Genomic DNA, 25,664 nt, shown 5'->3' on the forward strand with positions numbered 1-25,664 from the left:
CAGGAGGAAGAATTTCCTCTGTTTTCTTTGAGTTGCGCAGGTTAGTTTCTCAGGTAGAAGGACTCTCTGTTAATGCCCTATTTCTGCTAAGGCAGGAATGTGATGGGGAGGTCGAGTTTTTCCTGAATCAGCTGGGTTTTGATTGCTTTAACTCAAAATAATCCTTATGCCTCAGTGGCCCATCTTGGGACAGCCTCTCCTTGGCCTCTGTTTAAAAAATTTATCCCCAAACTTGCTATTTATATTTAATCTGCCTGTTTGAAGCACTATGTTTTGATTAGTTACAAAACAGGTTATTAAGCATTAGACATAGTCCTTATCCTAAGCTATTTTGTTGTTTTTGTTTTTTGGGTTTTTTTTTTTTTTGCTGATGACAGATTCTATAAGAAATAACAAATTTATTTGGCTAGTCACCTCATGTAGAATAAAAGTCTTTGTATTGATTGTTGATAACTCTAAAGACAAGTTTGGGTTAATTAAACCACCAACCTTAAAGTAGCTTTAATATCAAATAATTTCTTAAATCATGTGAACTTGAAAAGCACTTAGGTTGGTTTCTACCTCTTAGAGTTTTAGAATGCCCAGTGCTTACTGTCACTTGCCTTCAAACCAACCAAATAGAGGTCTTCACAAAGTAATTTTAGCAATGCCATCCGAATATAGAAGCATTTATAACACAGATTGCAGACCTTCTAGATTCTGTTGTAAAATTAACTGCCATGAAATTTACCAGCTGTAAAGGGTGTATCTACTTTTATTTTTTCTGTTCAGTGGAATAAGTTAAGGTTATTGGTCTAGATGGCTGAAGCCTGTTTTCTTTTTAATATTTGTAGAGAAGACCCTTAAGAATTGTATTTGTCGTTGGCAAGTCGGGTTTTCTGGCCTTGCTCGCCATGTTTGCGTGGTAACAACGATCTCCCTGGAATCTGCACTGTGAAGAGATGGCCCAGATAAGAAATTCCTGGAGAAGACCAGCAGAACACTGAAAGTTTATATTTTGAAGGCACAGGGGGAAAATGCAAGCACTTTCTAGAAGGACTTTTCATCTCTGTAGGGCAGAACTTTTACAATACTTATAAGCCTTTTGAGATAAATAAGGGAGGTTTGAAGATTGATAAAAAGGATTGGAGTTCTCTGAATTGTTTTTGGAACCAGACTTCTGGTCCAGTAAAGACTAGATTCGTAAAACAAGGACAGCTGTTTTTAGCTTCTGAAAGAATTGGCTTGTTGCCTAAATAATAATAAAGGGCTAACACATCCATCCCTATGAGGAAGTCTTCTTTTCCTCTGGATGGTTTGCTTAACAGAGAAGCTGAGCCCCTCCCCCACCCCGCCCCCCTGCCAAAAAAAGTCTATCAGGCTCTGATTATCAGCTTTTAATTTGGCCAAATTTTTTATTATGGAGTTATTAAAATTAAAAAAAAAATTTTGTCTGATTTTAGCCGGGACAAACAGGAAAGATTTCTGACAGTGCTAAACAAGCCCATGGTCTCACGTGGCATCCTTAGAGGTGTAAACAGCATGGTACTACTTTTACAAGCTCTGGAGCCACCCCCAAAGATCATTGAAGACAGAGCCGAGGAAGTGGAAGGCCAAGCCATGAACCAGAGGGACAAGAAGAAAATGGTTTTTCCCAGGAAAAAAAAGATCCATATCCAATGGGTCTGGACTTGGAAAGGAAGGGATATTGTGAGTGTTTATTTCCCTTTCTCATATAGGCTCAGGAGGAATTGATTTAAAAATGAAACAAACTCAACAAACTCAAACAAACTCTTGGGAACCCTGCCCAGGTTTACGAAATGTTTGACTGTGGGCCTCGGTTCAGTCCTTAACCAAGGATGAAAGGCATCTCAGGAGGATCACCTGTAACCTCAGGTGGTGTTCCTGGACAAAGGTGAGTGTCTCGAAAGGCACCTGGGATGGGGAAGTAGCAGATGGAGTGCTCAGGGAAAGGAGGGTTGAGGAGGTGGAGGACATAAGTCAGTCTTACAGTCTTCGGTCTTAAGCACCTCTCATGTTTCTAATTGTTCAGTAGCCTTTTCTAATGAATCTTTCAATGCAACTATTTTGGAATACTGAAGGCTTTTGGAGTCTTCTGCATACGTATTAAAGTAGGCCCCCCATTCTGTTTATTTAGATTGGAACCCCTGACTTTCATGTACACTCCTTGAAAGAACAGTCCTGTCTAACTGGATTGTTTCCTGTAATGGCCAGTGTAATTCTAGGTTATTTTCTAATTATTCTTTTCCATCTTTCTAGATATGTTTACCATCTGGGATTACAATTCTTAGACTTAAATAAACAAGTGTGCCAGAAAGGATTGCAGTTGATTCTTTATATATCCAGTTAGCTAAGCCTTTGGGTTTCTAGGAGCCAAACTAATACCTAAAAGGTATAACATAATAGGTATACCTAAAAGGTATAAAAGGTATATAACATAATAGGTATACCTAAAAGGTATAAAAGGTATAACATAATACCTAAGAGGTACCACGGGTTGGGGACTGTGTGGTGTTTCACAGGGTATCTAGTGGCATGAAGATTTTCTTGATGCTGGTGGGTGACCTAGTGCCCATGTAACTTGTTTCATGGCTGATTTATCCTATCACAGGAGACTTCTTGAGGTGGTGGGCCCTCTAACAGCCTTTAAATGCTGAACTCATGTCAATCAATTTTTGTGGCTTTTTAACCTCCAAGATCTGGCTGTTAGCAATAGCCTTTATTTACACAAAACAAGGCAAACAAACATGTACCTTCATTTATCAGCAGCACTGTGTCTCGTCACTAGGAAGGCCCTATGAGCACCACCATCCATTCCCTTGGGAACCTCTTGCTGAGGAATGTGGCATGAAAGGCAGGGGTTGCCTCAGGGCGACCCTTCTGTCAGCTCAGTGGAAGTCCTGGCAAACACACCAGCACCATTGTGCTCCTGGCATAACCATCTGCAGCTCAAGCTGGCCTGACCTGTAATGGAAGGTCAGTGGGATCAGGAGCTCCAAGGCAAAGATAGAGACAAACAGAATGGAGCTCTGACCCGGAGGAGCTTACCCACAGCGCTGGGAAAGGAGGAGAAGGCCATGAACCTAAGGCTTGTGGGCACCACACCTGTTTCTCCTTGCTGGGTATGTTGCCAGAAGTTTTCTCCAGATCTTGTCCCTGCCACTAAATCAAAATTCAAGTAAAGTTGAGAAATGAATTGGATTTCTTAGAGGATTCATGAATCAGGCAGCATCCCATCTAGCATATAGAAGGAAACTCTCCTGAGCTAAACAAAAGAAAGGTTTGAAAAGGTAAGGAAAAGCATAAAAGGAAGAAAGGAATGTACTAGCAAGGAATGCATTGTTTGGACAAGGTGGCCCTGTTAAAGGGGAGCAGAAAGGCTCTCAGTAAATTCCCCAGCATGGACCAGGAAATTCCAGGTTGACTCTTTCAGGGTTACCTTGCTGGAGGTTGAACCTGCAGTTGTCTTGGTTTCCTGACCTGGGCCCTTAACCTAAGCAACACCATTTTGGGCCTGTGGCTCCCTGTTCAACAGCCCTCACAAGGAAGCGGTATTAAATTAGCCCTACTCTATGCTCATGCCTAACACGTATTATCTCATTTAATCTTCACAAGAATCCTCTGAGGAAAATCTAATTATTGCCCCATGTCCTCACTGAGGAAACTGAGGCTGAGGGTGTTGTGGAACCTGCCTGGGCCCACACCAGGAGAGCTGTAGAATGGCCCTGCTGGCCCAGCCCTGACTCCGAGCCCATGTGCAGAGTCCCTTTGACCACTGCTCTCCCGGAGCAGAAAAGTGCTGGAGACAACGCATGAGGAAGATCACTGGGGTGTCTCACTAAAGTGGGTCCAGAGGAGGTGCCAACCCACTGTTTAGATATGTGGAATCCTGTTTCTAAAGAAAGCAACACTGGTCGTCAGAGGGCAAATTCGTGGTCTCCTGATAAATACGTCCTTGCTTGAAATAGCTATTTATCTTAAACTTGTAAAGTTAAATCTCAAGAAAAACACTTTAGACATCGAGAAACATAATATCCATACAGAGAATGGGGAAGTGAATGCAGTTCCTATATTCTGCTTTTCCTCCATCTCTTAATCCAGTTTTGTTTTGTTTTTCAATAACTTGTTTCTATCTGTTTTGAGAAGGAAAAGGAAAATAACTGTGAGGGGACTGGAAACATTACAAACTGCCACTCCATCCCTGGACATCCTGCTCATCTGTCTCCTTCAGTCCAAGGATTTAGGTCTTGCCCATCATATCCTGAGTTTTGGAGATTTCCAGTCCACTACAGATTCTTCCAAAACCCAGAGGCATCCCATTCTGAGACACTGATAACACCTCTCTCTGTGGGTGCTGCATTCCTCCCCCTGCCCCACCTTTGCCTGGAATAAATAGGAACCACTAGGCTAGATTATCCTGCTTTCAGCCCTCCAGGAGACTTTAACCCAAAACTCTAGGACTAAAGGACATGCAGGCTGATGCTGAAAATCAATCTGGGGCTCCCGGTGAGCTTCTTCTCATGGACCACCTGCCCATCTCTTGTAGTCTGGGTAATTAGTAGCTTCGGGTCCCAGGGATGAGCTGTACCCTCCCTTCTCCCTCCAGGGTCTTGTTCCCATTCGGCAGGCTTGTCTCCCTGGGGGCCAGTGGGCAGATACTACCTACCCTAGGAAAGGTGGGAACGCTGCCAAGAAGCCCCGCCCCCCGGCCGGCTGAGCCAATCACCTTGAGGACAGGTGGTCAGCGCTGGGCGATCCGGCGGAATCATGGGCCTTAAACCGACAGCCTTGGACCCACTTCGCGACCCAGTGGACCCCCAGCCCTGTACTTGGGACTGTGCCTACACAGCTACACCTGCCACAGGTGAGGCCCAGGGTTGGGCTTGAGTGGAGGGCCAACCTGGGAACGAGGTTGGCCACCAGCCTTAGGATTTGGGGTTCGTGGCTCCCAGGAGGTACTGTCCCTGGCCTGGCCCCACCAGACGCTGAAGCCAGATCTCTGCACACCAGGTTGTAGAGCCCGCTGAGTCATGGCCCCTTGTCCACATGCCTTAAAACTGGTGGGCAGGTTCCAAGGCGGGGAGTGGAGCATCAGGCCCCTCGCACATCCCACATCCTCCACAGCCCTGTGTAAACATTTGATAAATGCAATCTTTTTACCCTACCACAGGGCTCTAACACCTTAGAAGAAAGGAGGATGCCCTTTTAAATGGATTGTTCTAATCAGAATCTCATTTCTTTTCCCTTCCTAGGTTTTTGAAACATGCATCCTTCTCCTTCTCTCTTCCTGGCTGCCCTTTGCTTGGGAATAGCCTCAGCTGCTCCGCAACTCAACCAGAGCTTAGATGAACTATGGTCCCAGTGGAAGGCAACACACAGGAAGCTATATGGCATGGTTGGTAACATCTAACCTGTCCAGAGGGACCCCTGCAGAGAACAGTCTGTGCTGTGGGAGTTCATAGCAAGGAGTAGCTTCTTGAGGCCGCTCTTACCAAGGCAGTAAGCAGGGCTCCTTGACTGTACACAACGTGGGCATATGTCCTGCTGTGTGGTTGCTGGAGAACAGCTCGCAGAAGCATCAGTCCATCCCTGGCTGTGGTTTCTCCTCCTCTCTGTGAGCACATCCACTTGGTGCAGGTGAGTTGGTTTTAAATAGAAATAAAGACGTGTGATTGTATCTTCCCTCTAGAATGAAGAAGGATGGAGGAGAGCAGTGTGGGGGGAAAATATGAAGATGATTGAACAGCACAATCGGGAATACAAACAAAAGGAACACAGCTTCACGATGGCAATGAATGGCTTTGGTGACATGGTGAGTGTGGCATGGATTGGTGAACATTTTGTTTTTCTGAGTACTTTGCCAAAGTAATCTCAAACTTGTCAACATCCTACTTTCTTTTCCTTGAAGACCAATGAAGAATTCAGGCAGGTGATGAATGGTCTTCAAATCCAGAAGCACAAGAAGGGGAAAGTGTTCCAACCACCTCTCTTTGCTGAGATCCCCTCATCTGTGAACTGGAGAAAGAAAGGCTATGTAACTCCCACAAAGAATCAGGTGGGACAGTATTCAGCAGATTCCTCTCAAGAGTATAGGCAAAAGGGATCAGTGTCCTTGCTGTGGTAGACTGAGAAATAATGTGCCATTTGCTATGTTTTAGAAGACTTTGAGATGTGTGCTCTGTTGTCAAGTCCTGCTATTTGTTTTGTAGGCTGAGAACTTTTTACTTGGGTTTCAGGGTCAGTGTGCTTCTGGCTGGGCTTTTAGTGCAACTGGTGCCATCGAAGGACAGATGTTTGGGAAAACTCACAAACTTGTTTCACTGAGTGAGCAGAACCTGCTGGACTGTGCTTGGTCTGAAGGCAATGGGGGCTGCAGTGGGGGCAACATGGATAATGCCTTCCAGTATGTTAAGGACAATGGAGGCCTGGACTCAGAGGAATCCTATCCATACCATGCACAGGTAAATGGAGCTCCTTATCTTGCTATAAACTTGAACACATTCAGGGAAAAAGGGATGCCATATTTAATTTTCACAATTTAGACTGTAGCCTTTATATCTGCAACTGTCTTGATCTCATGTTTCCCAGGATGTAGGTGGTAGTAATAAAATCTCTACCCCTTTACCTTTGAAAGCTCCAATCTTGCAAATACAATCCAGAAAATTCTGCTGCCGACATAACTGGGTTCTTGACAATCCCTAAGACGGAGTACAAACTTATGAGGTCAGTGGCAATTGTGGGTCCCGTCTCTGCTGCTATAGATGCAAGCCTGGATACCTTCCGGTTCTATGACCAAGGTAAGGATTTGTCTGTGTAGAAATTTAGGCAGAGAAATGGAAAGACCGTCATCACATACAGCAAGACTGACTCTTTGGCATGTCGAATTTCACATAGAATTTTGGGGGGTGCGTATTTAACACAATTGTTTATTGTATACATGTAATATTTGTGCCTAATGTTTCTATCTGTAATGACTGGAGACACAACCTCATGATGTTAATCACTTCATAAATATGTGTAAAAGGCTACATAATTTACTACCTGATTTTGAAGTTACTAGAACTTTCAAGTAATTCAAATGATTCTACTACTGAAATTAAAACTTAGTTCAAGTAATTCTGTGTTCTCTGCTGTTTCCTTAGGCTGACATCCTAAAAGTAGGTTTCTGTGAATGGTCTTTTATGGCTCGTGACTAGTTATTTACAAAACAGATTGTGCCACTTCATATTCAGCTGGTATTAGACGAGGCCCTAAGTCTCTTGCCTGGCTCAAAAAAGATCTGGCTTTCATTTTTTAATTTTTTTTTCAAAGTTTATCTATTTATTTAGAGAGAGAGAGAGAGCGCGCGTGCATGCTCACATGAATGGGGGTGGGAGGACGCAGAGGGAGAGAGAGAATCCCAAGCAGGCTCCACACTGTCAGTGCAGAGCCTGATCTCACAAGCTGTGAGATCATGACCTGAGTCAAAACCAAGAGTCACATGTTTAACCCACTGAGCCACCCAGGCGCCCCTCCCCGCAAAAGTCCTGGCTTTTAAATTGTATCTGGAATTACGTCATTTCACTGCATTTTGAAATGCCTCCCTTACAGCTGTGGATAGGCTGAGTTACTATCACACATCATGTGGGAATCTTCACCCCAGCACTGAATTTTACTTTCCAGGCATTTATTATGATTCAGACTGCAGCCATGAAATCCTACACCACGGCGTTCTGATAGTTGGCTATGGCTTTGAGGGAGCAGAGTTGGATAACAAAAAGTATTGGATTGTCAAGAACAGGTATAAAAGCCAAAAATACTTACCCTTAAAACTGAAAAAGGAATCCTTTTTGGAATCAGGGTTTGGGTACAGGTCTCAAACCCCTGAGCACACTTGTAAAATCTCAGGAACCCAGAACCCCACTTAGGGAAAACACAGACATATTCATGTAATGACAACAAAGTAAGATACTGTCTCAAGCTTGCTAGGGTCTTGATATAGTTTTGGTACCACTGCGTTTCTAAACCGGGAATTTTATGAATTCTGAAATACATCTGGCCCCAAGAGTTTCTTCTTTCTGTGTCTCCATTTGCAGTCTGTTAAAGGTCTGGGGATAGAATTCTGTGCAGGGTTAGAACTCAATGATGAACAAGAATGGCCTCTCCTATTCTTCCTGAATCTGCTGTAGCCTCTGGTGCACTGCTCAATATCAGGTGCTGTCGTTCATAAAGATAAATGTGCTTGATTGTGTGAGTAAAATAGCAAATGCTGTCTTCTTTCAGCTGGGGAGAAGCCTGGGGCATAGATGGCTATATACTGATGGCCAAAGACCGGGACAACCACTGTGGTATCGCCTCCTTGGCCAGCTTTCCTACTGTGTGAGACGATGCAATAAAGAAGGCCTTGACTGGGGACAGAGTATGCAGAAGAGGATTTTACCTTAACACTGACCAGAACTTCCTGTGTGGGATAAAACACTTGAAGGGCTGAAGATCCAAGTTGTGAACTTTATACTGGGAATGTTCCCAACTCTCTCATTATTGTTGTAAACAGCCTTGTAGGAATTTGTCTAATGGCATGTAACATTTCATGTTTTAAAATGAAGTGTGTAGTTTTATTCTTTAAAATAAAAACATTTCAAGGTATTCAAGTTTTTAATACACTCAATTTTTATAGAGCCAAAAATGTCACTGGGCTCTAGGGACATAACTGAATGTGCCAGTGGCCCACTAGGAGAATGCTGAATGGTGTCTGGTTCTTGTAGTTGTAAATAGGCACATGTCATGGCAGCTGCCCTTTGCCTGTGTCTGTCCCAACACTTGAATAGAGCAAAATGTGAACAATGATCTATAAGGAAAAAGGTTAATTATTTTAATAAGGAAAAAATACACACTAAGTGAACATACATACATTGAATTTCCAAGGTAGAATAGTGCCTTAAATATCATGGTCATTTGACCTAAATGGTTACAACCCACCCAAGTACAGGACAGATGTCACGGTCAGTTTCAGGTGCATCTTCCCCAAATGCCAGAGAAGATCATGTAACCTCTTTGTGGGTGAGGAAGAACCGGACGCAGTGGGTTACAGGAATGTGTACCTTGGGTCCACAAGGGTTAAGGGTAAACCCCAGACACGAGGCCAGCTTCAAAAATAGAACTGGGCCTCAGAGGTGGCAGACAGGTGAGGACATCCAAAGTGATCATCTGAGGCCTCATTTACACCTAGCCACTCAAGCCCGGAATCGATTAAAAGAAGACATTCTGCCTACTGTTCGCAGGCTAAAGAAGCGCATAGTTCCATTTTCTCTCTGCAGGTTGACTCATGTTCCCACTCAGAAAGCATGAGGAGAAGATGTAAGGTTGTAGTTAATAGACCCCGTAACCGGTCATGAGCACATGAGGTGGAAGACAGCAGGTCTCAGCCCACAAGACCTCCAGCACCTTGAGACAAGTCCCTCTGGACTGGGCCACTTGTCATGCCGGAAGGACCCTCCATGAGACTTCCCTCCTAGACGCTTACATTTCCAACTGTTTAACCTAAAATGACAAATGTGGTGTGTGCAGGGAAATTCTGTGGGCTTCCTGACAGTGCTGTCAGGGGAAGTCACAGGAGAGGTGGGGACTCCCCAGCAGAATCCCTTCTGCCAGGGGGAAATTGTATTGGAACAACCAGAACTGATGCAGCACCTGCTGGGTCTCAGCCATCACCTGGTGGAAGGCACATCCCCAACCTCCAGGAGGAGCAGGTGCTGGGAGGGGGAGGAGGTGGCTCAGAACAGCAGGAGGAAGAGGTGTCTGATGAGAACCCAGAGGAGCCAGTCAGGGGGACAGGAGAAAAGAGGGGTGTCTGAGCAGAGGCTCGGGCTCAGAACCCCGGAGAAAAGAGACAGTGTATCTAGAGAACATGGAAAGAGAGTGAGGTGAGGGTGCAGGGGGATGAGGCTGGGTCCACACGAGGGTTTTAGGACAGGGGGGCACCACTGGGGAAGCAATGGAGAGACTGGTTATCTGTTAATGTAAACACACTCTCGGAATCCTCGCAGCTCTGTGATTTTGTCAAAAATCGTCTCTCCCATTTCCCACCTGGGCTCAGGGGCATGGTTCTTCCTGGAAGTCTCTCCAAGAGCTGGAACCCCCTGTTGCTTGGGAATGGCTGGTGTCCACGCAGGCCCACTGGTGGGATGTCCTAGATGCAGGTGTGGGCGGGGCGTTCAGCCTGGGCTGGTGACCAGAGCGCTTGCCCAGCCCTCCCCATTGCTTGGGCTCCCACAGTTTGAAGGCGTCTCTGAGTTCAAGTCCCAACAACAGGTGTGCCAGGATGCTCACAGGGAGCTCCAGACTCCTATGGCCTGACCTTGCTCCCTGGTGAGACTCTGCTCCTGCAGGTATTTGGGGCCTGTCACCAGGGACGGCCCGGGGACCCAGAGACGGGCTGAGACCCTACCTCATGATGGGGAGAGCCAAGGCCACTGAGCAGAGGGGCGTGTGGGATGAAGACAAGGCTGGGGCCGTCTTTGGAACATGCAGTCTGCCACAGTTGGTCTCTGAACATCCCTTAGGAAGGACTCCTTGTGATTGTCATCTTGCTTCACCATGCCAGGCTCGCTCAGCCTGCTGTCCACACTGTCCTGGGAGTTCAGACCAAGACTCTGAGAACATGTGCAGGTGCCGATGTGAGGGAAACCAGGAAGAGCTGGCTGATGTGTGAACTTCAGATATTAGAAGCTTGTGTACTTTTCAAAGTTATGTATATTTTTTAAACTTGTGAAAAGTTCCAAAGTGCATCTTCGGAGTTTTCAGAATGGTTGTGTTTTCTAAGTTTGTCTCCCTTTGGACTGAGCAGCCTTTCACCAGCACTGCCTTCAAGGTCATTTGAACGAGTGAGCTGGAGTCAGTGGAGGGCGGGACACAGACATGCCCTCCCTCAGCTGCCCAGGAGCAAGCCAGCCTTGGGTCAGAGAGGCTTCTGGAAGTTCTCTGGGGCTTCAGCAGTGTGCCATGGCTACCATGCCTCTAGGGTCTTCAGAGTGCAAGGACCAGAGGGGCTCAGGCGGAGGGGATCCCCTCAATCCTGCACACCGGACAGAAGTGCTGGCCAAAGTCAAGGTGCCAAGATCAACAGCACACAAAACAGAAAGGGCCACAAGTCAATTATTGCACAGTGTCCCCCGGCACCTGGCGGTACAATTATAGCCAGAATTAGGTTTCTGCCTTTCCCCTGTCACAGGAGAAAAGGACACTAGTGCCCTCAAAAGATTTGCTATGTTAGTAAGCTGTGTGTTACAAACTAGGGGGAGAATGTTCTATTCCACCTGGTGACATACTCCTAATGGATGGTGTTGCTCACAGGACATGGTGACTGCAGTTCAGATGCTTTCCCTGCAGGGGAGGGGGAACCAGGGACTGACTTAAAGGGAAGGGGAAAGGGCAGGCTTTGAAGGTTAAATTAGAGGGTTGGGAGGCAGATTTGCTCTGGGGTCAAGGGCTTATCTGCAACACTACATGGCATCAGGGAGAGATCCAGCCAGCGCCCCATTTCTTCCCGCCTGGTGGGCAGCTCTGGGATGGGTGACTGTGTCACAACAGAACGTCTTCAGCCTCTGCACTGACTTGGGTCACAATTCAGGGGTCCCCCAGCCCTTTCCCTCCCCTGCAGGGCTTTGTGTCTGAACCTATTGGAATTTGCGGCTAAGGGAGAAGCTAGAATAAGGACAGCGTCAAGTTCTACAGAGCACTGGGCAGGGGGAGGAGTTCACAGATGACAAGTACCTGCACAGATTATGTTAAATGTGAATGGAATGGCCTCCCTGTGACATACCAGAGACATCAAAGGGAATATCTATAGTGAAATATAATGTGTTGCAGTGTATAAATGCTGGGGCCCAGGGCATGAGGGTTGTAGTGAAATTGGCAGGTATGGGGACCCGTGCACGGTCACTATGAAGTGCCTGCAGACACCCGTGCATCCTGGAGTGCTGGGATGGCACGCGGACACTGTAGCAGCTTGTCTACCTGATTTTCGCAAGTGAGGGTAGGAGCTCGTGAGGGGTTATATGTATATATTTTTTACCAATTTATTAAGCATTTGCATTCTTGGAAACCTCAACTATTGAGATAACACACTCTCCAAAACAGGCTGGGTCATATGTGGCATGCAGTTAAGCCTAAGGTCATGTAATCATAAGCAAGTTTTTCTCTTAAATAAATGCTCAGCAGACTCTCAGCGCTCAGGTGGACCCAGGGAGTTGTTACCGTCCAGGACATGTGTAAACGTGTGTGGACACATAGCACCCACATCCACGAGCACCCCCAACATCAAGAACTGAAAACGTAGCGCCCATTCCCACCGTGCCCACTAGGAGGCAGTGTTGCCATGTGGAGAAGGAAGGTCAGGGTCACACAGAGAAACTGGGGAAGGAGTGGAGTCTGACAGGTGAGCCTGCTGGGTGGTCAGTGGAAGAAGCCACCGTGGCTCAGCGGGAAGAGGCCAGCAGGACATCCCCCCTCCCGGGATGAGAGCTGGAAGCAGTGTCTGCCAGGCCTGAGGCCACAGGAGACTAAAAGCAGGCAGTTCCCTCTGAGAGGCTCCTGCAGGTCCCCCTGAGTCCTGTCATTTGTACACACCCCTTTATTGAGCACCTCCCTGCCAGGTGCTGGGGACACGACTTTCTCCTCAAGTTGGCTCCCAGTTGAGGGGGAAGATCATCCCACCACACCCTACAGTCTAGCGGGGTCATGATGGAGAACCCCACCTGGGCTGGAGCCTCCTGGGGAAGAACGTTCTGGAAGAGAACCCAGTAAAAGCGGTCCCCCGGATGTATGGAAGTTAGCAGGTTAAAGCAGAGGGACCATCCTGGGTCAGGGAAGGACCCTGAGCCTGCACCCCACACTCCAACAGGCCCCTGTTCTGGGGCCAGGATCAGGCTGGGGGTGGGAAAGCAGGCTGGCTGTGAGGGTGGATGGAGCCAGGGCGGCGAGACCCGTGTCTGACTGTGCAGGTGTCCAGGTGGGCTCTCTGGTGCACAGAACACCTGCCCACACTGTCCTATCAAAGTGCTCTTGTTGTCTTTGGGGTCAGTGTTCACGTGTCTCTGTGTCCCCAGGACACGGATCTGGGTCGGGTCTACACCTTCCTGTTCCCTGCACTTTGCTCAGCCCATGGGGGCCTCTATAAATGTGTGCTGATGAGTGAATGTGTGAATTATCCTGCTTCTCTCTGCAGGGCTGAGAGAGGACAGTGGGAAGGTTACGGGGTCCCCGGCCCCACCACAGCATCGTGTTTGTACCTCCTGATGCCGCTTCTCAGCATCTGGCACCATCATGGTGTCGTGAGGGAATGGGACCCCTCCACACAGAGGAGCAGGGGTCCCTGGCCACTCTTGACGGGCTGACCCTGGTTCCCCTTTAAATTGACGGCTTCACAGGAATTACTCCACCCCATTTCTTGTGCACCAAAATGCCATGGACACGGGCACCTCCCTGATGACAGAGAGCTCACCGGTGGTTGCCAGAACCCGGGCAGGGAAAGGCGGTGACTGGTTATAGCTACGGAGCTTCCTTAGGGGGTGGAAATGCTCTGGAACCCAGAGCAGGGCTGGTTGTACACATAGTACATGTAGTAAAGCCACAGAGTTTCAGTCCCTCTAAAATGGCTAAAATGGTCCATTACCTGTCGCATGCACTTTACATGAATTGTTTTTAGATGCAACGGGACAGAATCAGACATGGGTAGCATCGCTGACCAGGGTACCACTTCCAGGTGTAAAATAAGTAAGTCCCAGGATGTACTGTGCAGGATGGGACCACAGTTCATTACACTCTATTGCATATTTGAAAGTCCCTAAGGGAGTAGCTCTTAAAAGTAGTTATCACAAAAAGCACAGACCAGGCAGGAGTTCTGAACCTGGGGCAAAATTTAAAATCTGCTCAGGGCCTTGCTTTTTTCTGTAACACAGCTTCGGTCACCTGTGTTCAGGATACACACTGAGGACCCTTCCTCCAGTAGCTGAGATCCTCCCAGAACCTCCAGGGTGGAATCAAAAGCAGCTGTTGGCCCTCTCGGGGTCTGGAAAAACCACCCTGGTGAGATCCTTAAGTGTGGGCTGCTGAGAAACTTCAGAAGACGAGGGCCCAGACTCTCCTCCACCAGCTCTGCAAGGTTCCTGCCCTCACCCCGGCTCTGCAAGCCAGCACATAGTCGCCTCCTCCCCGGCTCCTGTCTCTCCACTCCGTGCTTGCTTTGTGCTGTCTCCTGTCACAGTCTAGGAGGAGTGCTGGCTTTGTGTTGGTTGCTTTGGTCTTCTGGTGCCTTGGTGGCCTTAGGTATGATCAGCCTGGCTGTGGGCCCTGTGTCCACCCCCTTCCTGGCCTGAAATTGCAGGTGTCCCAGCAATAGTAAGGACAGGCCTCACCAAAATCATGGCCAAAGATCCAAAAGTCCAAACCACAAATGTCAAATTGCAGATGGTGTTGTGTTCTACTTGAGGGGCTGTGAAGGGATCAGCCCTTGAAGACACAGTGAGCTTGGTCGAGCACAGCTTTCAGATTGCATAGATCAATATTGGCCCTGGGATGGGTCCTTCCCCTTAGACTTTCTTCTTAGAATGCTGGGCATACCCAGTGACTCAAGACAGAGAGAGAGAGACAAAGAAATCTATTTAGATCTGTTACCTGGAAATTTCATAGGTCCTCATGGGTAATGAAGATTATGCTCCAGGAGCCCTGGAGTTACCCTGAACCAGTCGCACACAAGTGACACATGGTTCCTGGGGAGAGAGAAATGTTATTTGCTACTCACCCCTCACCCCTCAGAAGTCGTGTCTCCATTCATCTTCCTTCTCACCGATTTTCCCTAACTTGAAGATTCTGCAAGTAGATTCTTGACAAAGTGCGGCCCAGGGTGGCGGGATTATCCACAAGTGTCACTGTGTGTGGCAGCATCCTTCAGCCACTGCTTAGGGAGACTTGGGACTTGGGGCCTGGTGACAGAAGGTTCTGTCAGGAGGATGTGCCCTTTGGACCCAGGACCCACCCCAGCTGCAATCAGCACAGCGATGCAGCGGGTCTCCCGGGGAGGCTGCTGACCTGGACCAGGTGCCACACACGTGTCATCTCACCGGATTCTCTGGACTTGGTGAGCTTGTGTGATAAACCCCCTTCGGGGAGAAGTAACCCGGGGCTCAGAGACATAATGTGCCTGTGACAAAGGCAGAGGCTGAAACCCAGGGTCTGGCAGTGCTGTGTACATGGGTGAGGGAGGGAGGAGGAAAACTGGATTTGCTGCCAACATGCACACTTGAAGAGATGTCACTGGACAAGTTGGGTATTTGGGCCTCTTGCAGAGGGCTGCTGCCCTCTGTCCCCAGAGAGGAGCACAAGGGAGGGTCTTCTGCCCAGCTTGCAAAGGGGCTTCTCCATCAGGCCACTAGGGGCCAGCAGTTAGCAAAAATTAATGTTTTCCCTCTGTAGTTTTAATGTCTCCACATGAAATCATTATTGTTACAATACTGTGTACAAGTCTGTCCTAATCTTTTATTCTCCCGACAAAAAATTCCTGCAGGAGGTGCCGGAATGCCTTTCATTTGGCAAATCTGGTCTGCTCCTAGGAAGCCGGAGGCCGTGGTGCCACTGAGATAGTCCATCCCTGACGGTGCTTGTCCAGGACACAGGCTTGATGCCACGGGGAGTGGACAGACCCCTTCTCGGGAAACCCGAGAGCCTTCGCCACTTGGACTAAGAGTCTGCAGAGAAGCACACTGCGACGGGGACCACGTTGCCACTGAGGGTTGCATCATTTCTTCTTTACATTTCTATTTGCCAGGTGTCCTACTTGTATAATCAGAGAGACCTATTCACTTAAGAGTAACTGTTCCTGCTTTTCTCCTTCCTGCCTTGAATTTTCCCATTGGGCTTGTCCTCAGTCTGAAATCTTTGCTCTTATGCAAGGGCTCACTTTGTGTTTGGCTCACCGACTGTGAAAGCCAGGCAGCCCAGGGGAAATGGTCAATTCTTCAGGACTTTGCAATGTGTGTTACTATTCCCTGCAAACCTAAGGTGCTACCTACAGCTGTATCTCAGCTCCCCGGGTCCCTCCCCCAGTGCACTTATGGGGAACCGCCTCTCACCGCCCAAGTCCCAGCCCTGAGGCAGACAGACTAGCTCTGCCCTCAGGACAATGGAGGAGAGACAGGCAGGCGCGCTAGTAATGGGGCCGTGGGTCCATGGGCACCACTCCTGGGGCCCCCAGGCTCTAGGTACAGACGCAAGGGACCCAAATCATGTTTCCAGCTAACCTCACAGGTCTCGCCATAAATGTTCATGTGATATTTCAAAATTGACCCATTATTTCCATTTAGTAACAGACGTGGACTTGAAAAGTGGATCATTAATATCCTTCCCATAGCGGAAAAGCACTACTGCTGCCATTGATAGAAATATTGCGCGAACAGCCAACCACGGGGCTGACATCTGGTACGTGCAGTTGCTCAGACCTGCTTTCTCAACAGGGAAGATTAGCCAGGATGGACTTCAGACCACAAACCGAGACCTGCCCCTAGAGCGACCGAAAGCCCTGGAGGGGATTCCATAAAGGAAGACCTTTCTCACTGGGACGCTCAGCGGCACTGAACACCACGGACAGCTCCTGTGGGCACTTATTGTTGCCTTTGACAAAAGACGGTCTCTCGGACCTGAGTGGTAGTGCTTGATCCACATCAGTCAGGGTCCTGGTGGGGACATTAATGAAAGGCAGAGTCATGGGCAAAATTCACAGGAAGACCCAAGAGACAGTGAAGCATCTGGAGGCTGGGACAGAAGGAAGCCATTACCTCCCCTGGGGCAGAAAGACACAGGGATAAATCCTTTCCTGGGGAAGCTGGAGCCCAGGGGTGAAGCCGCTCAAGAATTTAGAGTCACAGACACACAGCTGGAGTCAGAGAAGCAGCACTGCATGGTGGGGGAGGAAACACGTGAGCCTAATCTCCCCCCAGCCCATGCAGTACCCCCCTATTAGCCGACCCTAAGTAGAAGCCAAATGACAGGCAAGCCTGGGAGAGGCCATCCATGGGGTCCACCTTTCGGGGCGTCCCTTCCTTAGGAGAGTGGATGCTCTTTTCTCATGGCAACATTCTCCTGAATGGCCATGTCTCTCTCTATTGCTTCAAAGAGATCCTCACATACAGGGATGTGGCACCACACTGCCCGAACCCAGAAGTCAGGGTTGTCTCTGTCTTTCTCTGTGTGCAGAGCTCCACAGAAGGTTCTGACTGGCCCAGCATGGGTTCTGGAGTGGGCCTGCATAAACATCAAGGGGTGGCCTGGCCCCAGGGCCCTAGGGCCCAGGGGCGGTGCTGGGAAAGGAGCCATCCTCCCCACGGGGAGAGTTCTGTTAACAGAGAAGGGGCCAGAAGAGCTCTGGACAAAGAAAAGCAAAGGATGGCAAGAGTCTGTCTACTTTTCTCAGATGCAGGTGCCAGGACTGACACATGTTCATCAGGATGTGGGGCTGCCTGGGCTCCGGGAATGTTAAAGTAAAACAACGAGGCGTATAACCCAAATCCGAAGGGCTTAAGGACCACTGCGCTCACTGCCCCATCCTGGGAAAGGCCTTGGGGGACAGGCCAGGGGGCCTTTCAGGGTGTTCTGTTCCTGAAATCAGGTGAGGTGGGAACTGTCTGGTGAAGTCCCACCATGCGTGGCTGGCTCCACCCCCTGCAGGAGGAAGAAACCAGAACATGGCTCAGCCCCTGCAGCCAAATGAGACTCATCAACGTCCAGAGTCCACGGGGCTGTCACTAAGCCTGGATGGCGTGACCCTGGGAGAGCCCCTCCAACACCAAGGGCAGGCCTGGCTGTACCTGCGCAAGCAGCCGCTAGATGGCAGGCAGGCTGTAAAACCTGAGGGAGGTTGGGAGACCTGAGACTGAAAATGACTGCCTTTGTGAGTAGTTTCCAGGTTTGCAAGATGAGAAACGTTCTGGAGATGGCTGGTGCTGAGGGTGCACAGGATTGGCTGCCCCTGCACCCCGCAGGTAAAAGTGCTAAAACGACCGATTTTGAGGTTTGTCTCTCTTACCACAATTTCTTAAAAACAAAGTAAAAAGACCCATCAAGCTGAAAGTTAAAAATAACGAGGTAAGAGAAAACTTGCAGAGGAATATGCAAAATTACCCAGTGTGTTTAGAGTATGCAGAGAAGCTGGGCTCCCAAAAAGGGCTAAGGTAGAAAACACGATCCAATGCATTTTGCAAGAATTTGAGATTTGTTACTTTAGGGAAATATCTAAAGTGGTATCAGAGGAGGAAGAATTAAAATTTTTTGACTTTTTTCTTTTGTTTTTCCATTTTTTCCCCCAGTTTGAATCTATATGTGGGGTGGCATCATAGTCTTGTCCGGACTTTGGATTCTTGAGGACTTAATTGAGCTAAACTGTTTATTAGGTGTGCGGTTATCACATTCCTTGTTTACAGATCTTGATTGACCAGCTATTGGTGAGCTATTCTGAACACCAGCCCCAGGCTCACAAGAGGGCACAGAGACAGGTTCACCCATGTGCCTGCTCACCAAGGAGGGGTCACCAGGCTCAAATCAACAGTGCCTGAAAAATTGGCCCTGGGGTGTTACTTTCAGGGATTGGAGCTGAATTTTGGGTGTCCACCTGAGAGTAAGATCAGACTTCATCTTTGCAACCAAAGGTCATGTGCTGCTGACAGGCTGGGGCCTCAACCCCCTCAAGCCTGGAACTCAGCAGCTTCCAGACACAGGCCAGGACCGGGACGGGAGCGCAGGTCCCCACTGAACACCCTGGAGGAGGGAGGGCCAGGGGAGCCTCTGCAAGGGGATTTTAAGGAGAATCCATGGGCACCTCTGAAATGTGGGTGACAGGAGCAGGAAATGAACCAGGGGACAGCTGATACACACACACACACACACACACACACAATTTTATTATCATGTGTGTATGTGTGTGTGTGTTTTTCATGAGGTAAAGGATTTTCTCGCCCTAAAGACTTGATCTCATGGACAAGAGCCTTGACTCTCACCGATTCATTCATGAGTGCCCGTTTGCCACATTCAGGGAGTCTAAGCATCTTGAGAACTTTTCCTAGAAAAATATAAACTTATTAATAACTGTTGACATACCTTGTAATACTTTTTTACAACATTGTTTTACTACTTATAACAGTCTTTATAATACCACATTTTTACAAGAATAGAAAGAAAATGCAATCTTCCCACTATCATGAGAGACCAGAATGATTGGTCAATATTATAGATATTGGTAGTTTCAAAACCTTCAGTTTCACAATTCATTATGGGAAATGCCATAGGAATATTTAAGATATTTTTCAAATCTCGAAAATCTCTTTCAAGTTACATGTTTTTTATTCATACGTAAACTTTAGATCTTAAGACATGTGGAGCTTTCTCATCTGCTGACTCATTTGAATGCTCCTGGAATTGACAACACTATTAACCAGTCTGTGGGGGTCTACATCTATCTCCCTCTGGTTTAAGGGGCTGAGTACTTCTGCGGGCTCCCCTTGCTGGGGAAACAGCCTCCTTAGCGCCCTGGGAGCTTCTCTGTGTGAGGCTCCACTGCCACCCAGACAAACGGCCCAAACTCGAGGATGGAGAATGGGAAGAGCAGGATTTACTTCACAAGGGTGCTCATGTTCCCTCCTGAACTTCTCATCCCTGTCCTTCCTTCCACGTTACATAGAAGTCTGGATTCCTTGTCCATGATAGCCACGTAAACATTTGTTAACACAGTTATGATGTTGCTTTTGGATTCCTTCATCTCTTGAAGACATGCAGAGTGGAAGACAAGGTGATTGTCAATCAGAGTGTCCTCAGTGCCACCCAGCTTCTCCTGAGCGTCTGGCATTTGGAAGGACAGTGTATCTATCTATAAAGCCTGGCTTATTATTGAAAGCCAGGAGCTCAAAACTCTGGTTTTGCAAGTTAAATCCTGAACATTTGACTTTTATTTTCATGTCTCCTTTACTACACTTCCCAAGGCAATGGATGCTTCTGGTAAGTCAAGGGTGTGTTGCATATACGAATGTGAATCAAAAGTGAACATAAGCCTTCCAAAAATATTATCCCCATCACAGTCGAAATTGAGTGGCTGAGAGGAGAGGGGAGAGGGGTGTTAGGGTTTCATGGGGACAGAGTTCAATGTGAGAGGAACATTCTGGAGATGGATAGTGGTAAGGGTTGCAACAGTGTGACTGCACTAAATGAAAACGGTTAAAAGGGTCAATTTTGTTGTGCATATTTCAGCACAGTAAAAAGTAATTCACCTTGCTTCCCAGTGAGCAGGCGAGCGTGGGAAGCTGTCTCACTCTGTCCTGGAAAAAGAGCAAGGAACACATTGGGTAAGATGGTGGTCTGTGGTCTCAGGAGGACAGTGCTGACCTCCTGGGGTCCAGCTCCCTGGTGCTGTCCTATGAGTATGACCAGCCAGCAGGGATCTTTGCTTCCCACCTGTCTAGATCATGAGCTCTGAGCAAGCAGGGGTGCAGCGGGCTATGCATCTTCCCTGCAACAGCATACTTCCTGTCCAGTCCCTGCAAACGCTTGTGTGCTGTGTAGACTGCTACAATGTGCTTGGAGGAGGGGGCCGTGGGGCCCACATTTCACCTGCATTCAACCCAAGCCCTGTGTGGTTGGGGCGGGATCTCCTCCTGTACAGGTGATTGTTGGCACCAAGCCTGACCTTTCTAGTAACACCATTTGGCATAGCCTGTGTTGGATTATTGCCCAGACTACTTGGATTCCTCTGATTCAAGTGCTTGCTGAGCCTCTAGTGTGCAGATCATGGGGCAGTGACCTTAGAACAGTTCCCCTCTGCAACAAGAATCTACATAAGTCAGGTGGAGGACAGTGGGGTGTGGGGAACGAGTTCCCAGCCAGGATGCAGAACCCACACCTGAGCACACATGGCTGAAAAATGTTTTCCTGTGCTCTTAAGATCTCTGGACTAACATGAGATTAAACTGACATAAGGCAAATTCATCAGAGGAAGCATCCAAGTTGTATTAAATTTTTATATTCAATGTGAGCCTTCACAATCGAATTAAATACCCCAAGGAGTGACCACAACTGGAAACTTCTATACCTTTAGAGAAAGTCTTGATAAATTTGTAAAGAAATGACAAGAAAAAGTGCAGTAAGTTGTGGGAAGTGATAATGAGATACTCTGGGAGGCAGGGGATGAAACTAGTGGAAGAACAGGATTATTTAGGAATTGTTTTCATAGATGCGTTCGGTGTTGACTCCCAGCCTCTGTTGGTCAGGATGCTCTCTTGCTGGATCCTTTCTCAGGGGAGAACACCTTTCTCAGGGAAATTTTATGACCTGCTTCTGGAAAGCGGATGTCAGAGAGTCCTTCCTGCATCTGCTGCTTTTCAAGTGCCTGCAGCTCAAACAACCAGTATGCCACAGTTGCTTACTTTGGGGGAGCGTGTCCCAAACCCCTGAAGCCTCACCGAATAGTAGAATGTCTTAGGAACAAAACTGAGGTTTCTGCGGAAGAAGGAATGCTGCGTCTAGACTGTGACACAGTGTGTGTGTGTGTGTGTGTGTGTGTGTATGTTTACATGGGGTGGAGGGGTTAAACTCTGTTCTGTTTCTCTGGGGAACTCACTGATACATGGACCCATCTTAGACCCACAGACCATCTCCTACTTACCTGTATATCTTTTTCATGCCTCTTTCCATTCTTTGCAAAAAAGAAAGAAAGAAGAAGGGAAGAAAGAAAGAAAGAAAGAAAGAGAAAAAGAAGGTGGTTAGATTTCATTACATGGTTGTGAATAGAGAGTAAAGATGATGTTGTCATCAGGTTAGGTGGAAGGAAAAGGCCTTAGCATGGAGCCAATGTATTTATTTCTTCCTCAATTTCTCTATTGTGATGTGAAGAATGCCTTTGTATAAAACCAGGTAAGGGATTTATTTCCATGTTCATAAAAGCTGGAGTGGGTTTCTAAGTAATTCCCAACTTTCTCAAACCACTGAAGAGCTTTCCACAGTCAACCGTCTCCCTACTGCTGGACACTTCGATCCTTCCCATCTTTTTGCTCTTACAGACAATATGTAACTTTAGAAAGGCTCATCTAGGTTTCCCTGCTGACCTGCAGGTCAGAGGGCCTGCTTATCTAAACTTCTCAATGTCCACAGAGCTGCCATGTTGCCGTCCCGTGGCCATCCTGTGATCTGTCTCTCCAGTAGGCAGAAGAGGACCGTGTCCCAGCACCTGAGGACATCTGAAAGGATCAGTCGCGGCTGTTTATTGTGGATCTGCTGAGAACGGATGGGCCATGTTCTTCTCATTTCCTGATCTCAGGGAGGCTCACCGTCTCCCATGGCTTCATCTACTATTTGTATTTTCTCTTCACAAACTGTAGTCTTATATCCTTAGTTTATCTCTTTGAAGTGATTTATCTTTTCCTCCTTAATAGGTATGTTCCTTGATGTGCGCTTTGTGTTACATGTTACAAACATTTTTCTCCTGTGCTGTGGAGTGTCTTTTAACTTTGTTCGTGGGGTGTAATTCCCATTTTGACGTAATCACATCTATCTTTTCTTTACACTTTGTGCTTAGTGTCTTTGGTCCCGTGTAAAGTCATAAATACATTTTCTTTTATGTTTTTAATACTTTCATACTTTTGTTTTTTTTATGTTGAATTCTGGAATCCATCAGTAATACGTTTTGTGGATCTGCTTCTAATTTTTCCTAGATGATTAACTATTTATTGACCATTCTCTTCTCACTGATTTGAAATAGCATGTTTCTTTTTATTTTTAAAAAGCATCTATTCAAATAATCATATGGCTTTTCTCCTTTTGATGTGTTAATCGCTCAGCCTTCCAGTTGCTGAAGCCTATTTTCCCAGAGTCCAATGCAACCCAGTGAATGCTCCCATGTTCCCCAAGTAGGGCCAGAGCTGTACAGAGTACTTTAGGGGATGCTAGAAAATGGAAAGCACACCTGGATTCCCCCTGAGACAGGCCCAAGCATGTAACCTTCCAGTGGAAAGGCAATCAGGAAAGAATGAGAAACAGAAGAAAGGGGTTCTCAGGTCACAAGCTAGAGATCCCAATAGTTCTTCTGTCCCCTGCCTATGGAATGACGGTCACCCGGGTGCCATTCCACCAGTGGCTTTGAATCTTTGATAGGTAGCCTCTGAGAATGAAATGAGGGGAGTCCCAAGCTCCTCCCAGCTCCCTGTCCTCAGATTTGACATGCAGGGACACAGATCACTAAATCACCACTAAATATATTTCAGTGTGCCTTCAATACACACTTTTTTCATATCTTATAATGACATCAACTAAATGGAAGTTTAACATTATTTTCTTTGTTGAATAAACATGAACTTTTTCTTTTGGACCCTTAGCTGGACCACTGCAACTGCTCTATTGTTTTAGTCAAACCATCTAAGGACCATTTGACAGGGAGTTGACCCCAGACCATGGTCAACAAGTTTTTCTTCTGTAAAGAACAAGCAATTATCATCAAGAAAACATCAGAATAGAAGTCATCAGCTTGGGAAACGAAAGCAGATTGGGAAGATTACAGTATACTGGCAGGATGGACAGGCCAATCAGGCCAAACCCCAGGGCTTTAAGTGGGCGGCCTCGGAGCCCCCACCCACCATCAGAGAGCCCTGGGGCTACATCTGCTGAGGGCCTCTGCACAGCTGCATGATTAGGTGAGCATCCCCAGTGGGGCTAGACTCATCCTTGTGTAAGTATTTGGGAGGATAAATTCAATGTTTTTACTCCACCATAGTGGCTCTAACATCTAGAAGAAAGGAGGATGGTTTTTTTAGACAGATCAGTCTAATCAGATTCTCATTTTTTTTCACTTCCTAGGTTTTGAAACATGCATCCTTTTGCCTTCCTGACTGCACTTTGCTTGGGAATAGTTTCAGCTACTATAGAGCTTGATCAAAGTTTAGATGAACAGTGGATCCAGTGGAAGGAGACACATGGGAAGCAATATGGCATGGTTGGTAACATCTAAACTATCCAGAGGACCCACAGAGAATGTCCGTACTGGTGGGAGTTTGTAACACAGAGTTGCATCTTGAAGCCGCTCTTACCAAGGCAGTAAGCAGGGCACCGTGACTGCGCACAGTGTGGGCATATGTCCTGCTGTGTGGTTGCTGGAGAACAGCTCCCAGAAGCATCAGGCCATCCCTGGCTGTGACTTCTCCTCCTCTCTGTGAGCACATCTACTTGGAGCAGGTCAGTTGGTTTTAAATAGAAATAAAGGTGATAAGTTATATGTTTGCCTCTAGGTTGAAGAATGCAGAAGAGCCGTGTGGGAGAAGAATATGAAAATGATTATACAGCACAATCAGGAATACTATCAAGGGAAACACCGCTTTTTGATGGCAATGAATGGCTTTGGTGACATGGTGAGCGTGGCATGGATTTGCTGAATATTTTGTTCTTTCTCTCAGTACTTTCTCCCCAAAATCTCATGTTTGTAAACATTCTACTTTCTTTTCCCTGAAGACCAATGAAGAATTCAGGCACATGATGATTGGTCTTAAAACGCAGAAGAGTGAGAATGGGGAAGTGTTTAAAGTCCCCTTCTGTGCTGGCACCTCTGTACCTGTCGAGAGAAAACAGACGTCCACTATAAGTCCTGTGAGTATCAAAGATGACTACTTATCAGGTCTCTCTCCAAGAGGAAAGCCAAAAAGAAAGTGGCCCCCTGCTATGGTTTCCTGCTGTGGAACAATATGGTGTTGCTATGTTGTTGTTTTTAATGTTCATTTATTTGAGAGAGAGAGAGAGAGAGAGAGAGAGAGAGAGAGAGAGCATGAGCAGGGGAGGGGCAGAGAGAGAGGGAGACACAGAATCCAAAGTAGGCTCCAGGCTCCGAGCTGTCAGCACAGAGCCTGATGCAGGGCTTAAACCCCCAAGCCCTGAGATCATGACTTGAGCTGAAGTCAAACGTTTAACCAACTGAGCCACCCAGGCACCCCACCATTGCTATGTTTTAAAAGTTTTTGTATAGATGGTCTGTTGTCACTTTTGTTAATTGTTTTGTAGATTGAGACCTTTATAATTTGTTTCCAGGGTCGGTGTGCTTCTGGCTGGGCTTTTAGTGCAGCTGGTGCCCTTGAAGTACAGATGTTCCGGAAAACTGGCAAACGTGTTTCCTTGAGTGTGCAGAACCTCCTGGACTGCTCTTGGCCTCAAGGCAATGAGGGCTGCAATGGTGGTCTAATGAGTAATGCCTTCCAGTATGTTAAGGACAACGGAGGCCTGGACACAGAGGAATCCTATCCATATGTTGCAAGAGTGAGTGGAGCTCCTCACTTGTCACCATTCCAGCTCTGCCCTTAGAGCTAAATGCTTTTGAAGAAAACAGACACCATATTTAACATTCGCATTTTCAATTGTAGACTATCTGCAGACTGTCAGGACTGTCATTAAACAATATTTGCCTGGCATAGTTCTCTGCTTAGATGGTTACCACATAGCTGTTTTTATTTCTACATCACATGGAGATATGCATACCTTTCTATATAGGGTACAGATTTCTCCAAGGTGAAAAACTTTTTATGGACAGGTAGACCACGAGTGTTTCATTGAATCCACACCAATTAGCTTTGCTTTTTTTTTTTTTTAAGTTTATTTATTTATTAATTTTGAGAGTGAGA

General features: G+C 47.1%; 2 protein-coding genes across 3 annotated transcripts in view; both read left to right on the forward strand.

Annotated features, from left to right (window-relative positions):
• The first annotated feature begins 4,724 nt into the window (after positions 1–4,724).
• Positions 4,725–25,664, forward strand: part of LOC125909105 (procathepsin L-like) — a 23,639-nt gene continuing 2,699 nt past the window's right edge. Inside the window, exons 1-8 of one of the 2 annotated variants that reach the window (XM_049612138.1) lie at positions 4,725–4,864; positions 5,253–5,395; positions 5,690–5,812; positions 5,909–6,055; positions 6,237–6,461; positions 6,635–6,797; positions 7,663–7,780; positions 8,263–8,638. In XM_049612138.1, coding sequence (XP_049468095.1) covers positions 5,264–5,395; positions 5,690–5,812; positions 5,909–6,055; positions 6,237–6,461; positions 6,635–6,797; positions 7,663–7,780; positions 8,263–8,362 — 1,008 coding nt within the window. In that variant the 5' untranslated portion in view covers positions 4,725–4,864; positions 5,253–5,263 and the 3' untranslated portion in view covers positions 8,363–8,638. Of the gene's footprint in view, positions 4,865–5,252; positions 5,396–5,689; positions 5,813–5,908; positions 6,056–6,236; positions 6,462–6,634; positions 6,798–7,662; positions 7,781–8,262; positions 8,639–25,664 lie in introns of those variants that run through there. The other variant, XM_049612057.1, reaches the window with a different exon arrangement.
• Positions 23,657–25,366, forward strand: LOC125909870 (procathepsin L-like). Its single transcript, XM_049613410.1, has 5 exons — positions 23,657–23,731; positions 23,860–23,995; positions 24,288–24,407; positions 24,508–24,642; positions 25,078–25,366. The coding sequence occupies exons 2-5, from the start codon at positions 23,870–23,872 to the stop codon at positions 25,345–25,347; spliced, it is 651 nt and encodes a 216-aa protein (XP_049469367.1). The 5' UTR covers positions 23,657–23,731; positions 23,860–23,869; the 3' UTR covers positions 25,348–25,366.

Source organism: Panthera uncia, chromosome D4 (assembly GCF_023721935.1).
Source record: "Panthera uncia isolate 11264 chromosome D4, Puncia_PCG_1.0, whole genome shotgun sequence".
Lineage (NCBI taxonomy): Eukaryota > Metazoa > Chordata > Mammalia > Carnivora > Felidae > Panthera > Panthera uncia.

Bases quoted from the DNA above. Each gene is read 5' to 3' on its own strand.
- LOC125909870 (XM_049613410.1), top strand. From the start codon at position 23,870: ATGCATCCTTTTGCCTTCCTGACTGCACTTTGCTTGGGAATAGTTTCA. The intron at 23,996-24,287 runs GTTGGTAACATC...GTTTGCCTCTAG, and splicing joins ATGGGAAGCAATATGGCATG to GTTGAAGAATGCAGAAGAGC. The intron at 24,643-25,077 runs GTGAGTATCAAA...ATTTGTTTCCAG, and splicing joins AGACGTCCACTATAAGTCCT to GGTCGGTGTGCTTCTGGCTG.